The following is a 15,974-nucleotide window of genomic DNA, read 5'->3' as shown; positions in this document are numbered from 1 at the left end:
CGTCCACCTCCACGCTCCTGTTTTGCTGCCGCTGTATTTGTTTGATTTATACTTCTTAGTTCCTGCGGGGACCGCTTTCTTAATTCTGTTGGAGAGTTGTGTAGTTATCCTTGTGTACTTGGGAGCAGTGCTATGGAGAGTGAGGGAAGATCCTTGAGCGGTGCGTGAGAGAGTTAAGGGAGTCCCATTAGATGTGGGCTGAGTGACAGCTTCTGATCCTCGTCTAGGTGGCAGCCGGGTGAGTGGAATGGGTTCTCTCGGAAAAGATAACAAGCGCTGATTGATAGGTAGAGCTGGTCGAATTTTGCGTAACGAATGACTGACACCACCAAAAGATGGCGTGCCTGAAGATGACGAGGTGCTGATGGCTCGGTGAGTGGTGGTGGTGGGCGGCGGACTGTTGACACGAGGAGAGTGTTCGCTACTATTCTTAACTTGACCCCTGATGGTGGAAGGAAGATTTATAATATAAGTAACTGCAGTTGTGGTAGAGGAAGGTAGAGTGGTGGTTGCGGGATCATGATTGACGTGGGTTGAAGCTGTCGTGGTGGCAGGGGTAGGTGTGGTTGGGGAACTCCTGGCAGTAGAAGGCTGGGGTATGTCAGGAGAGATGTGATGGGTAGGCGGGGGTATCCGAAGCAGTAGAACATAGGGCGGAGCTGAAGTGATGTTCAAGATGTGTGTGGGGTCCAACACAAAGATCTGGAGAAGAGATAAATCATCTTAACAACTGCGGCGAGGTTTAAACCATCATGTGCTGTAACTCCGAAACTTTTGAGAATTGATAATTTGGTCATTTAGTCATTTATGTTTTAGGAATACACCCCTTGTGTGTGTATATATATATATATATATATATATATATATATATATATATATATAGCATGCTACATAAAGACAATAGCCAATTAAGGCTTAAGTAATGAAAGTTTGGTCGAATATGGATAACTTTTCAATAGAACTCCAAAAAAATTGTTTATGGAAAAATTTTCTGTTTCATTTAAGGCATCGTTTACTACCGTATGATAGCAACATTATACCTAAAGTAGATTAGGTAATTTTAGGCTAGGTTAGGTCAGGTAGTTAGGTTTTTTGTGAAAATATTCATTAATATGTATTTTTATGATACATATACAAAATATGAGCTGTTGCCCATGAGACAGGATGTACTGTAGCCGTCAATATATTAAATTCAACTTGACAGAAAAAAGTCGCCAACTTTTAAATGTGTACAATCAAAGACAAAAGTCGTGTCGCGGTTTTGTCCGAAGATTAAATATAACTCGTGAAACTTTATGAGAGCCACCTACCACAAGGCAGAGCGCACCAAAAGTTTAGCCCTTCGGTGTATGTTTTCGCCAAATTTCACGACACGACTTTTGTCTTTCATTGTACACTCACGCGCCATAGTTTCGATGCATCCTCTACCCCCTACTCCTGGCTCGAGGGAAGTCGTAGTCAGGGCTGCAAACCGAACGGTCTCTCTTGTATAGTGATGTTAAGTATAGTGATGGTAAATAAAGTGTTGTGAAGTCACTAAAAAAAAAAGTGTATCGTGCATATATTCTCTCAAATATTACATCATGAACTGCTATTCGTACAATCCAGCGAAGCTTCGAGCTACCACATTACACCACTGAACAATGGGATCGCACTTTAAACTAGCTTAGCTTATCTAACCTCCCTTGCCCCTGGAGGACTGAGGGACGTCTGTCACTGGTTAAGCCACAAACCAGCCTCCGCAAGGTGAAAAGCCCACCTGCTATCATTCTTCTTCTGTACTTCCCAGTTCTTAACTATACCTTCCCCAAATCTCCTTTACCTCAAAGCCAAGGCTCTCTTATCTCGGTGTTCTGACCGACTGGAGTGGGGGGGGCGCTCGGTACAAGGCTACGATTTTCATAGTCAGGGGTAGAGGGTGCATCGAAACTATGGCACGTGAGTGTACATTGGCAGCATATTAAAAAAAAAGTGACGTTTCGATCTAACTTGTGCCATTAACACGTGAGACAGAGAGAAACAATGAGCTAAACATGGAAAACGGAGAGGATGAGGAGGTAGACATGGCCACCAGGGCCGCCACCAAGTGAGAGCCACTATGTTTGGAACTCTTGCGTCGGTGCTTAGAAAGAGACGAACCTACCTGGTGGTTAGTGAGCGTGGTGGTGGGTGTGAGGTTCTGTGCCACAGTAAGGTGTGCCGTCAGCGTCACCCAGGCCACTACGCCCTGTAACATCGTCATAACATCATTAGTACGTAAGTCCTGTTGAAATAATATTATGTTGGTGGTGACCAGAAGGAATATAATAATGTATAGTACACGCCACATAATTATAAGCCACACCGACTGGTGGCATCGAAGTACCTAACCGGCATTTTCGCGGGGTTCATCCCTCCCTCACCTCCCTAAAAATACAAGCCAGGCAATTAATCGGTGGTCAGTCAAGGTGTAAAGTCGATGCCTACCCGAACACGTTGGTATGGATAGGTAATTAAACAAAAAGCACTTTTTAAGTTATTTGTCCTTACTAACTTGTTCGAGGGTATTCGTTGCTTTTACACTGGAGTTTGAAATTTTGAAAAAAAATTTTGCTCAAAATCTTAGTATACTGTAGGTATTTCTTGCCGTGCAGCTTAACGATCTGTGTTCACAAAGTTGAAATTTTAATAATTGTTCTAAAAGTCACGGAGTTTGAAATTTGGATAATTAATTTCCCTGATAAAATTTAGCATGCGTACATTGTGTCGAAAATATGTTTAAAATCTCAGTATAGTTAGTCCTCGAGGCGCAATTTAAGGATCCGTGGGCAAAAAGATGAAATTCCGACAATTCGTCTGTGTGGTGGTAGACGGCGCGGTGGTAGACGGCGCGGTGTAGAGAGGGGTGGAGAGATGATACAGCTACATGGAAACTGTTGCGAGTACTGACAGATTTTTTACAGATTGCCCACGAGGGGGCTAGTTTATTGGACACCCCCTTACATCCTGCGCAAGGTGAAGCGCAGAAGCGTCCTCGATTCTACGCTCACTGGCTTAGTAAAGGTCGGAGAAAGGTCCCTTTTACTATTGACGTCAAAGGGCGCTTGGTGCCTCACTAGACACACTCCACGCTGATCACGGCAGGTAATCTCACGGTACCGAAGTTTCCTTCTGTAATAACTCTGGGTTCATGAAGAACATATTCACGAGGAACATTACAGTGATTCAACAAGCACAGGATGCCTTTAACGAGCAACTATGATAAATTAATTTTTTTTTAACCAAAGTTCAGTGATTGATAAATTTGTAACTAAAAATGGTCTCCTTTATTGTATCAACGAACCAAACTAACAATAATGAGCAGAGGGAAGACCTGACACAATCACCCATCGCGACTGATACGTGTGCCGAGTATTGAAGTTGCGCTAAACTATCATCCAATGTTGTAACGAAGGCTTACGACCTTCCGTAAAACCTAGAAACGTACTCTTGCTAAAACCGGATATTCATTTATTATTATTATTATTATTATTATTATTATTATTATTATTATTATTATTATTATTATTATTATTATTTTAATATAACGTAACAGGACTGGATTTGGGGATGGTCCCGGTAGAGCTAGAACGGAATCTGATTCCGTTTTGTCCAATACACTTAATTCACAATGTGTGAACTACACTTTACTACCGGCAACGATCAAATATTTTTGTAGCATAAAATAGTGAATGTTACATATAAAGGATTAAAACGCACAATGAATATACTTCAACGGACAACAGATAAAACAAAAAACTAAAACAGTTTAAAAACACTTGAGGAATAAATTGAACGAAATCAGAGATGAAACTGAGGTATTCGACGTGAGTGACGTTAAGGGGACAACGCCACGAGTGTCGTTAGGCGGAATAATGGAACCTCTGAAGGTACAACTATCTAACTGTAGAAGAGACAAAGATGGTATGTAGGAACAACATGTAATGATTGTTCAAGGTAAAGGTTGTTGAACGTCTTAAGGATATTCGGTCACGCCTTTGTGTTTTGGTCACTAACATTGAACTTATATAACTATCAAATCAGACACTGACAGAAGACACAAGGAGATCTGTGTGGATATGCAACAGGAGAGAGAAGAGCTTACATGACCTGAACTTGCACTTGGGTGTGGCCGGCTACCGGCGACACCTTTTGTGGTAAGAGTAGGGTAGGAGACTAGCTCACACACACACACACACACACACTCTCTTCCACCTTTGATCTGATCCTCCACCTTGACCTAAATTCCACATACATATTTTCCTTTGATCAGGCCACACCCCTTACCACATTCCAGCATCAAGGTAGTTACGCTCGGAAAGAAATAATCATATATTTCAATTTCCATGACTACATATTACAGATTTTCTGGTTGTTCTCACATAAGCCAACACCTCTGGGTTGCAGTGGTGCGAAGCCGGTAAATTCATATGGATAGAAATGTAATAATTTGTCACAGTACAATACTTTAATTTTCGTACTCATGTATACGAATACTTCAGAATCTGTACTCGAATACGCAACACAGTCTTTAGTGTGCATAATTATACATAATAAATACTGTTGTAGGAAGGATGGAGAGGCACTTTTGTAAACTAAGAATAATTTCAACTAAAACATGTCAATTTTTCTGTGAGAAAGTATTTGACCATTACCTGATATCAGTGTTGATGTGTGGACGTGGAACATGGCGATTGCATACTGTACATGTGATGCAGAAACTATAAACTACCCAAAGAAGTACAGGACTGTATGTTATGATGTATATATACGGCTGAAATAATCCGCCGACAACAAAAATGCTCAGTCGAACAGCAGTAGCCATGGCGAGCGCACGGGGCTCCCATGAGATTTGGAGAGAGAGAGTATTGAACTTTAAAAGCAGTTTCCATCATTGTTATGGCACTACATGTCTCCATTATGATGCAACCAAGACTCTGAGTAGAAATGGCAGTTGTAAACTTTAAGTCTCCAAATGACTGGCCCGTTGCTCGGAACCGCAATGTACTAGAGAGTCTTTGACTTGCTGGAATGGCATCTCTCAAGATATATACTGATATTACGAGAAAAATCAGTCAATTGACTGTGTGGGTCTGGGAGGTGTGTCTGTTGAGTCATCTCTACCGTTGTGGATGTGTCTCGGTGCTAGAGGAGCTTTTGTTGGCATTCACCTCATGATGCTTCTAGCAACGTAAGCAAATCAGAACAGTCGAAAGATTACTGAACTGGGTTACCCTTTACAGCAATTCCATTTCATTGCCTAGGCCAGAGTGGATAGCTCCAAAGAGTAGACTGCTAAGCGACTGACATTGAAGACTGAGTGATAGCTAAGGTGCCATGCTAACACTGTTGCTCACTGCTGATTGCTCACTGCTGATGTGGCCTTCTACCTAAAATGGCAACTCCTGCTTCTGTGAGGGTTCTGGCTCAGGGGGAAGGCGAACCTGAGGTACAGATGATTAGTCCTAACCGGCAGTTTAGGGAGGAGGAGGGGGGAGGAGGAGGAGGGGGGGGGTGAAGTGGAGGGTAGGTGGTACAGGATACAGTGCTCATAGGTACACTCGCAACAAAAAGTATCGGTGCATACTGTAGTGTGAACAATTTGAGACCAGTGACGATAGGTATTGGGAAAGGCGAGTTGTTCCAGCCGTATGTTGGCAGTCCAGGTCAAGTGAAACAAACCGTTATAACTAAGGTCGGGAAGTGATAAATAGACAGTATGAAATATGAGGAGCTCCCTGTTACTTTTTATTTTTTTACTTTTATCCTCTTCGCCACTGATCGGCTTGTTAGCCGCTTGGGCGATCGGTCACGTCTCTCTTCATTTATATTCTTCACCAAAAGATCGGCTCGCTAGCCGCCCGGGCGATCGGTCACGTCTCTGTCACGCACTGTTGGCAAATACTGGGCATGCACCGGCTCCTGAATGTACCTGAACCCGCTCCAGTGTTGGTCAAGTCTTTTCTTGAAAGAGCTCACACTCGGTGCCGCCACAACACACTCTGGTAGATTGTTCCAAGAGTTTACAACCCTCACTCCGAAAAAGTTTGCCCTCACGGTTTTCTGGACTTGCGGCTTCTTCAATCTTGAGCTGTGACCCCTTGTGGGGCGAGCGTCCGCCAGCTCCAAGTAAGGACACTCAACTGAGTAGTGCCCCCCCCGAGATGCTTATACACCTCAACTAGGTCCCCCCTTGCCCGTCTGTAGTATAAGCTAGGCAAGTTCAGGCGCTCCAATCTCTCAGGGTAGCTGAGGTGCCGAAGTGCAGGCACCAGTCTGGTGGCCCTCCTTTGAACATTTTCAACCAACTGACAGTCCCTAGCATATCTCGGGACCAGATGGGGTGACAGTACTCCAGATGGGGAAGCACTTCACTCCTGAAGATCGTCACGAGGGACGGACCGTCTAGATATCTGAACGATCTTCTTACAAGACCCAATAATTTATTTGCCTGATTTACCTTCTTCTCACAATGGCCCGAGAACTTCAGCTCATTGTCAACATACACACCTAGGTCCTTTTCACACACAATCTCAACTAGTGCATTTTCTTCATCCCGTTGGGACATATGATACGCCTCCTTACCGTTGGTACGCCCCAGGTGCATCCTCTTACACTTCGTGACATTGAATCTCAGCAGCCATTTCTTCGACCATTTCTGGAGCCCACAGAGGTCCTTCTGCAGCTCTTCACAGTCCGCTTGGTTCTTAATTTCCCGAAATAACTTGCCATCATCGGCAAACTAACAAAATTATTTGTGATACTTGTAAATATTGCCACATTAATTTATGCTACCAAATAAACCACTCAACCTGGTCGTCCTGATGGGTGGTGCAGCGTGGTCGGCCGCTCCGAGACCTGTCGTCTGTAGCACCAGTTTCGAGGTATCGCGAATCCATCGTGCAGCGGTATTCCTGTGGACACCAACCTGCCGGCTAATCTGTGACGCCGAACCCTTCGCTATGAAGGGCAATAATAGCTCCTCGCATTCCTTCTGAGGTTTCCATGTCGTCTGGCATGTGTAGATCTCTACTGCTTCATATTGCCTCTGTTTTATTCCCACGTTCACCGAGACCGAACCCTCGCTCATCATTCAGTCGACACAAAGCAACAATCCGAAAAGAGGAAACAAACACACTGATTCTCAGCCATATGGCAACTCCTAGTGGGAAGGGGGGTTATGAGGATACACTTACCAACCTTCCCGACATATCAGTGTATACGTATCGTTTCGGAAGTCGTTAATCACACCCTGCTCCGATACTTTTTGGTGCGAGTGTACATCATCTCAAAGTATCTGCCAGGATGGGTTTGATGACTTCCGAAGTGCTACATGCAACTCGTGATGTCCCCGGGATGGTTGGTATGTGTGGCTCTGTGGTATACTGATCCTACTACATTTGGTAACCGAACATCATATCAATTACGCCGAAATAAATACACGTTGCATTACTTACGTTAAACTATACAGGGCAGGAGTGCACATATCCCAAAATGTATCGTCTGTGGTTTAATGTTTCACGCAGTGTGGACAGATACTTTTTTGAGATATTGTACAAGACGTGGTACACTATTACAGTAATAGAGGATACAGTGGTCATAGGTACAGAAACTACAGCAGTTAACGTTCAAGTAGTATTTGACGATATATAGTGTAGGTGTGATGGTATACAGGTACTCAATGTAGGTGTGGTGGTATACAGGTATTCAATGTTCGTGTGGTGGTATACAGGTACTCAGTGTAGGTGTGGTGGCATGCAGTGTAGGTGTGGTGGTATACAGTGTAGGTGTGGTGGCATGCAGTGTAGGTGTGGTGGCATGCAGTGTAGGTGTGGTGGCATGCAGTGTAGGTGTGGTGGTATACAGTGTAGGTGTTGTGGTATACAGGTAGTACTCAGTGTAGGTGCGGTGTTATACAGGTACAGAGTGTAGGTGTGGTGGTATACATGTGCAGAGTGTAGGTGTGGTGGTATACAGGTAGTACTAAGTGTAGGTGTGATGCGGTATACAGTGTAGGTGTGGTGGTAAGCATACTTTGGAGACGTGTAGTACTGTGTATAACGTGAGGGTGTAGTCTACTTCAATTAGTGTGAGTAGCAGCCCTATATCAGCGTTGTCTCCCATGTTCTATCGTCAAGTTTTAGCTTGTAGCACAGGAACATTAGTTAGGTTACTTCACTATCAGAAGAACCGACAAGTTCTGAGAGGGGAAATTTTACGGACACTAGACCATTGAGAAAGAGGTAGTACTATTGTTATAGGCATCAGTGGGTGTAGCTCCTGGTCGAGGAAACTCTTGACAGCACACTTACGAAATGGATGTGTCACCTCTTTCTGTACCTATCTACAACACTCGAGGGATTCTGTGGTGTCCATACTGCGTCCGCGACCTTTGAGCATTAATATTTACTGTACGGTTTCGAACGATGCATGTATTAAAATAGCTTGATGGATTTCTTATTATATTGGAGTATCTAGTATGCTACACAAGGACTCCCTAATCGTACCCCCATCTTTAGCTGTTGGTGATATGGCCAGCGGGTATACCAACTTATGATGATTTACTGGGGATCATATCAAAGCATTTCGTCTAGGGCTTCCATTATAAATATCTCTCTAGATATATATATATATATATATATATATATATATATATATATATATATATATATATATATATATTATATATATCTCTATATATATATATATATCGATATCGATATATATATATATATATATATATATATATATATATATATATATATATATATATATATATATATATATATATATACAGTGTAATTCACATCTTGGGAACTTCGTGTTTTCTTCTTTCCTTGTGGTTATCAGCATATACCTAGATCACGCGCACCTACAGTGATTTACTTGCATATATAGATATATATAGATATATCCTGCCGCCCACTTATATGAGGAGAAATAGTAGTAAATGTTCATGTTTCCTTTCACGAGCCGGAATATCATGTATATTTCGGAGGCAGATGATAACTGGGTGTAAACCAGATTAATATTACTTTCACTACTAGTGGTGACTAGTTTGGTATATTATAATGACGGTCTGCAGCTTGACACCGAGCTATACCTGTCACATTTATATCTTAGCGCTCAAAGCACGAGTGTTCATCAACACAATAGCAATATTTAAATAGTATTATTTTTACACGTTTTCCTGGTAGATTGAGACACCTCAAGCCTTCTGGGAGTAGGAAATATGGAAGTTCTAATATCCCGTCTGGTAACCCAGATATTGGCCGGAGGTGACGAAAGAAAACGGTTATTTTCCTCGTTATCGGGGGAGACTTGGCTGATATCAGAGGAAATGAGGCCCTGGCGGACCCGTGGAGGAAAGGTGAGTGTTGGCGGCTGGTGGTGAGATGGGAAACTAGGGGGGTGAGCTGGTGATGAAAGAGTGAGGCTGGTGGTAAGAGGAGGACGTTGAAAATGAAAGGGAGAGACTTTAGCAAAAAGAGGAAGTTGATGGTGAAAGGGTTGACTGGGGGGCAGGAGACTGGGAGGCTGATGATGACAGTGGAAGACTGGGGGCAGAGTGACTCGCTGCCGATATGAGAAGTTTAAAAGTTTTAGTATTTTGTATGACTTGGGAGCGAGGACCCGGGCGATAACATTACATCGCCTTTTAACTTATTTGTCGCCTATACTGTATAAGATAAGAAAAATTTTATATAATTAGTTGAAGAAACTCTTTTACAGGGGATTCCTTCTTTCTTACACAAATAAATGAAAAAGAAACGGAGTCACCAAGTTTGAGATACATGAACATAAAAAATAAAAAGATAAACTGAGTTGCGAAAAATATATACAAGTAAAAGAGAACAAAGGCAGGGTGCAGCTGGTCCTCCTGGGCCTCACAACAATGGTAGACGTGTAAGATGCAGCTCCGAGAACACCGAGGTTGACTCTCACAGGCACATATTGCTACAACACAACACAACACACTGTACAATACAATACAACACAACACACCGTACAATACAACACAACACACTGCACAATACAACACAACACACACTGCACAATACAATACAATACAACAACACACTGCACAATACAACACAACACTGCACAATACAATACAACACAACACACACTGCACAATACAATACAACACAACACACACTGTACAATACAACACAACACACTGCACAATACAACACAACACAACACACACTGCACAATACAATACAACACAACACACACTGCACAATACAATACAACACGACACACCCTGCACAATACAATACAACGCACACACACTGCACAATACAATACAACACAACACTGCACAATACAATACAACACTGCACAATACAATACAACACAACACACACTGCACAATACAACAACACACACTGCACAATACAATACAACACAACACACACTGCACAATACAATACAACACGACACTGCAATACAATACAACGCACACACACACTGCACAATACAATGCACAATACAACGCAACACACACTGCACAATACAACGCAACATACACTGCACAATACAACTCAACACACACTGCACAATACAACTCAACACACACTGCACAATACAACTCAACACACACTGCACAATACAACACACACACTGCACAATACAACGCACACGCACAATACAACGCAATACAATACAACGCAATACAATACAACGCAACACAATGTACAATACAAGACAACACACACTGCACAATACAAAACACACACTGCACAATACAAACAACACACACACACACACACTGCACAGTGCAACGCAACACACTGCACAGTGCAACACAACACACTGCACAGTGCAACGCAACACACTGCACAGTGCAACGCAACACACTGCACAATGCAACGCAACACACTGCAGCAACACACTACAATGCAACACAACACACTGCACAATGCACAATACAACACAACACACACTGCACAATACAATACAACACAACACACTGCACAATACAATACAACAACACTGCACAATACAATACAACACAACACACTGCACAATACAATACAATACAACACAACACACTGCACAATACAATACAACACAACACACTGCACAATACAATACAACACAACACACACTGCACAATACAATACAACACAACACACACTGCACAATACAATACAACACAACACACACTGCACAATACAATACAACACAACACACTGCACAATACAATACAACACAACACACTGCACAATACAATACAACACAACACACACTGCACAATGCAAGAGATCACAACACACACTGCACAATGCAAGAGAACACACATTGCACAATGCAACACAACACACACTGCAACACAACACACACTGCACAGTGCAACACAACACACGCGACACTACACACGCGACACACCACACGCGACACCACGCGACACACCACACGCGACACCACGCGACACACAAGAACACTACGCGACACCACACGACACTACGCAACATGTTTGACACCACACCACGCAACGCTTGCGGTATGGTTTTGCAGGAGAAATTCTAAATTGGATTGGACTATAGTTGACTTACAGGAAACAGAGTTAGCATTAATGGCACAAACTTTGATTGGGGTAACGTCACTTGTGGCGTACCTCAGGGTTTAGATATAGGCGAAGACAACAGCAGCAACAACAACAACAACAAAATTCTGATGACACAAGGATAGGGCGTATAATTAGTAACAGGGCAAACCGGGTTATCCTTAAACTAAATCTCGTGCAAGTGAGACCTCACTTGGATTATGCGGTTCAATTTGGCCACCGTGCTACAGAATGTACAGCTATATCGATTCCCTGAAAAGCATTCAGAAGAGGATGCCAAAGTTAATCAATTTCAAGTGTTTATTCCTTGATAGAGGAAGCGGGATCCTAGTGCTGTCACTAGGTACCCCTGCTTCAAAGTTAATCTCGGGTATTATGAACTTTGAGTTTGGTGACATTAAAAACAGCTGAATTTGACTCTCTTGCTAGATATACAGTGAAAGACGAAATAATCGAGGTATATAAATGGATGATTGATGGGGTTAAATGAAGGTAACAGCTAAGGTACTGAAACTATTAAACCATGAGCGAACAGATGACAATGGTTTTAAATTATATAAATTTATATTTAAGCTTGAAATTTGTTAATATTAGTTTGAAATTTAAGTTGTGATTGAGTGGAATAAGTTACCAACCATCATAATTAACTTTAAGTCGCTGGGACGCTTCAAATACAGGTTGGACAGATAAGAGTGATAGGGGTTGGTTATAAACAAGGCTACCTAGTATGGCATAATAGGCCGGAATCAGTTTCCTTTATTCTTACGTCCTCAACAACACCTCTCAACACCACCATATATTTTTAATCTTTTCATTACCGTGTGTTCATGGTCAGCGTGGAAACCCAAACCATTATCATTCCTCCTTTCAACTCTGGTCTCAACATAGTCATTCTTTATTATGCCATTCCTCCCTTTTGTCGAACCTTATCAACATCTAGCATTTCTCGCACTTCTTGACTAAAAAACATTCTTCTCTCTTACACAGTTCCAGGTACACACGGTAACAAAAAATATCGCGCAGGGGGAAATCTGCTGACGTCCGTAATGATCCATACATCGCCTGATGTGTTTATATTATGTTATACCATCAACTATATATACGGCAGGATATGTCGTTAACAACAGGTATGTGAGGACACCCTCAGGCAAGGACAGCAGGACTACCACCATAATACAGGACCAACACGTTTATTCCACTTTCCCTCGTCCTTGGTGTCATATTGTTTCGCACATAATCCGTGCGATACTTTTTTTTTACTGTGTACACCCACTAGGAAATTATTCGGCACCCTTACGGCGTGATACAATATGACACGGGTGCCGAATAATTTTCTAGTGGGTGTACGTACAACCTACTGTTCTATAAATATAGGACATGCATCTGCCTTTTCTCATTCAACATTTTTTCATCTTATCCTTGGTGTACTAGACAAGTCTAGCTTGAATAATGTTGGTCATTGTCCACCATAGAGCACCATGACCCCAGCTTCATCACATTAGGGCCTAAAACATAATCAAATCATTTAGAAGTGGGGTCCAATCCCACTGAGCCTCAATCTAAGTGGGCTCCTGTCTAACTGGGTGAATTTTGTTCGGTCGAGTACAATTAAGACTGAAGTTTGTTAGGACTAAGGCCTAGCTGACACATCTTAAGACTTTCATAGACACTGCTGTCCCGGACATGTCCACGTTAGACACTCGCCCACAAATGTGAACCCCATGAATGTAAGACTAGGAAATTTAAAGCAACAGGCAGCGATTCATTTATTTTGTAACAATGTGTGTGTGTGGCGGCGGGAGGAGGAAGGTATGGAAGGAGGAGGAGGGTTGGGGAGGGCAGGTGCGTGTGTCACCGAGTTTTGTGGTGCATGCAGTTGGACAATATTTAAATAACCACATGTTTGCAGATGCCTTCTCTTACTAAGTGAATCGTGGGAAAAACGGACACATGACGGAATACCTACTCAGAATTTGCAAATGAAACCGCCCTTCTTATTTGTGGTAAAACATGGATGGCATGTCGGGAAATGTTCTTACCGGAACATCCTCATTAATTATCAATGTAAGGCATATTTTACATGCAGGTAATTTTACAACTTAAATATTTAAGAATTCTAATCATCATGTTCAGCCCTAATGAATATATATGTCAAGTGCACACTGTAACTGGCTACACTGAGGCTGATAAGATCACTTGACATCAATCTACTCATCACATTGTCTGGCATTGTTGATCCTTTGCCGTTGTTGTGTACATTTTGCTCTCATTAAATGATTGATCTAGCAGAGCCGCCTGTTCACGTTATACATGCTGAATTCAGTATTCCAATATGAACGTCAGCCAAATATTTGACTTACAGAAATTGTTTGTCATTAGCATTTGCACGCAATTAATGCGGATTGGAAACTTAAAATTTTCAATGCATACAGAGTAGTTATGTGTATTGTGTGATATTCAGATTGATTCTGTTTTACCTATGAATGTATAAATAACAGTAACCCGTATTGGGTGTTCATTCCCTTGAAAAAACCTTTGATGAAATATTAGGAATAAAGCTTCTTCTCTTAGTCAAGTTTCCTCCACTACCATAATACCATCTGTCCACTATGAACAATGTTCACGACCTCTCAGAGTAGTTGGGTTTCGTTCCGGTTCATTTGGTTTACTAAAAGCTTCTGAGCTATATCACTTCTGGGGGCCTGACATTACCTCGGGTGCTTTGCTATTGGCTATTGGCATTGTTACGTCACCAATTCCGCAAAAAATCATTTTGTAAAACTTTCTTTTCTCCATTCATGAAAACATCTCTCCTTTTTATTGTCAAATAATTGGCTGTTTACGTTTATATTCGAAATCTAAATTCACCATGTGTGGTAGTTAGTGGTAATACTGGGTAAGTGTTGTCATGGGTGGCTTGAGGTGTGTGTGAGGAGTGGAATGGAAGATACATCGTCCCCCAACAAAGCTGAAATACATGCTATATCATCTTCCAACGGAGGGAGGGAGCGTGGGGGCCGGCAATGCATAAGGGGCGGGAGGGGAGGGGGGAGGGTTGCTTGTTACGTGAGGCTATTGTCCTGGTGGTTTATATGTTTACTTAAGACTGGGCTCATTACAAAGTTTTAGTAAATCACTAATTATATATTTTTAATACAAATGTAGACCCATTTTCTTAAACGTAATCGCCCTCTTCCATCTCCATCAATCCATAATATGGTGAAACAACACATAACTGCCTGCAGGACAAAACTCAGTTACTCCTACGCCCTTTGCACTCCCCAACCTCTTAACACTTTTCCTTACACCCCCCCGCATTGACGGGGTTCACATTTATGGGTGAGTGTCAAACGCGGAAATGTCAGGGACTGTACAAAAGTTCTGACATACGCGTGTAAAAATATCACCTGCTCTTTCTGTAGCGTTAAATCATACTAGAAATGGAAACTACTGCTAGTACTGTGCAACAATTGTGTAGCAATATATTCTTTCTTGTAACAGACTTGGGCAACTGCTCAATATTTCCTCTACTAGAATACCTTGAACAACACCATGGCGAGTATGAGCGACAGCGCCTGTGTTAGGTGAGCGTCACAGTCAGCAGTACCAGCTGCTTCCTAAACCGTCGTCAACACCACTCTAAATAAAGCTACCGGGTGGCTGGTCAGACCTCTTATATACGTCACCTGGCAACCTGGCTGGACTCTCCCCCACGCAACTTTGTTGTTGAGAATCTAATTTATCCACAATCTCTATTACTGTCTTCTGGGAGTGATAAGTACAGTACAGTACAGTACTGTACTGTACTGTACTGTACTAACACCACACTTTCCAGCGGTGGAAACTGGCTGTATAAGGCTAAAAATACTTTAATTTATCCGAAATCTGTGAGACGTAAGAGTGAGTGGGACCGAGTGACCCTTGGATGAACCCCGCGACCTTCAGCTGTGTACAGACCTGACGGTCATCCTCCTACCCCGACACACTGGCCTTTCCCGCACCAGGCAATGTACTTTCATCCCTGCCGTTGCCGACCACGAGACTAACTGACACACAACACTCGGAACCCACTTTTTACCTACTAGGAGCAACAAATTTCCATGCGCTATCCCGTCGAGGAATGTAGATTAGTGTGTTAGTTAGTATGGATGAAGCGACTGACGCGGTCATTCCGGCTGCGTTACTAAATACCATCTTCATCTTTGTGTCAATGAGCACACAGAAAAAAAAATATGAAGTCGTGATTATACCACCAAACAACTGGCTGTATCCTGCAGAATAACTGCTCTTTCAACAAATTACAATACATTTTTTTATTATTGTTATTTATTATTAGTAGTAGTAGTAGTCGTAGTAGGAGTAGTCTTTTTGCTGTTAGTTATAA

The 15,974-nt window shown here is 42.3% G+C and overlaps 1 protein-coding gene across 1 annotated transcript in view; it reads right to left on the bottom strand.

Annotated features, from left to right (window-relative positions):
* Positions 1 to 15,222, bottom strand: part of LOC121880065 (cell wall protein DAN4-like) — a 15,786-nt gene extending 564 nt beyond the window's left edge. Inside the window, exons 1-3 of the mRNA XM_042387071.1 lie at positions 15,130 to 15,222; positions 2,144 to 2,227; positions 1 to 702 (exon numbers count right to left, since the gene is read on the bottom strand). The exon at positions 1 to 702 is cut by the window's left edge and continues 564 nt beyond it. Coding sequence (XP_042243005.1) covers positions 1 to 702; positions 2,144 to 2,227; positions 15,130 to 15,144 — 801 coding nt within the window. The 5' untranslated portion in view covers positions 15,145 to 15,222. The remainder of the gene's footprint in view (positions 703 to 2,143; positions 2,228 to 15,129) is intronic.
* Positions 15,223 to 15,974: the final 752 nt, after the last annotated feature.

The sequence above is a fragment of the Homarus americanus genome, unplaced genomic scaffold (assembly GCF_018991925.1).
Source record: "Homarus americanus isolate GMGI-L3 unplaced genomic scaffold, GMGI_Hamer_2.0 scaffold30108, whole genome shotgun sequence".
NCBI lineage: Eukaryota > Metazoa > Arthropoda > Malacostraca > Decapoda > Nephropidae > Homarus > Homarus americanus.
This window is presented reverse-complemented; position numbering and strand designations above follow the sequence as displayed.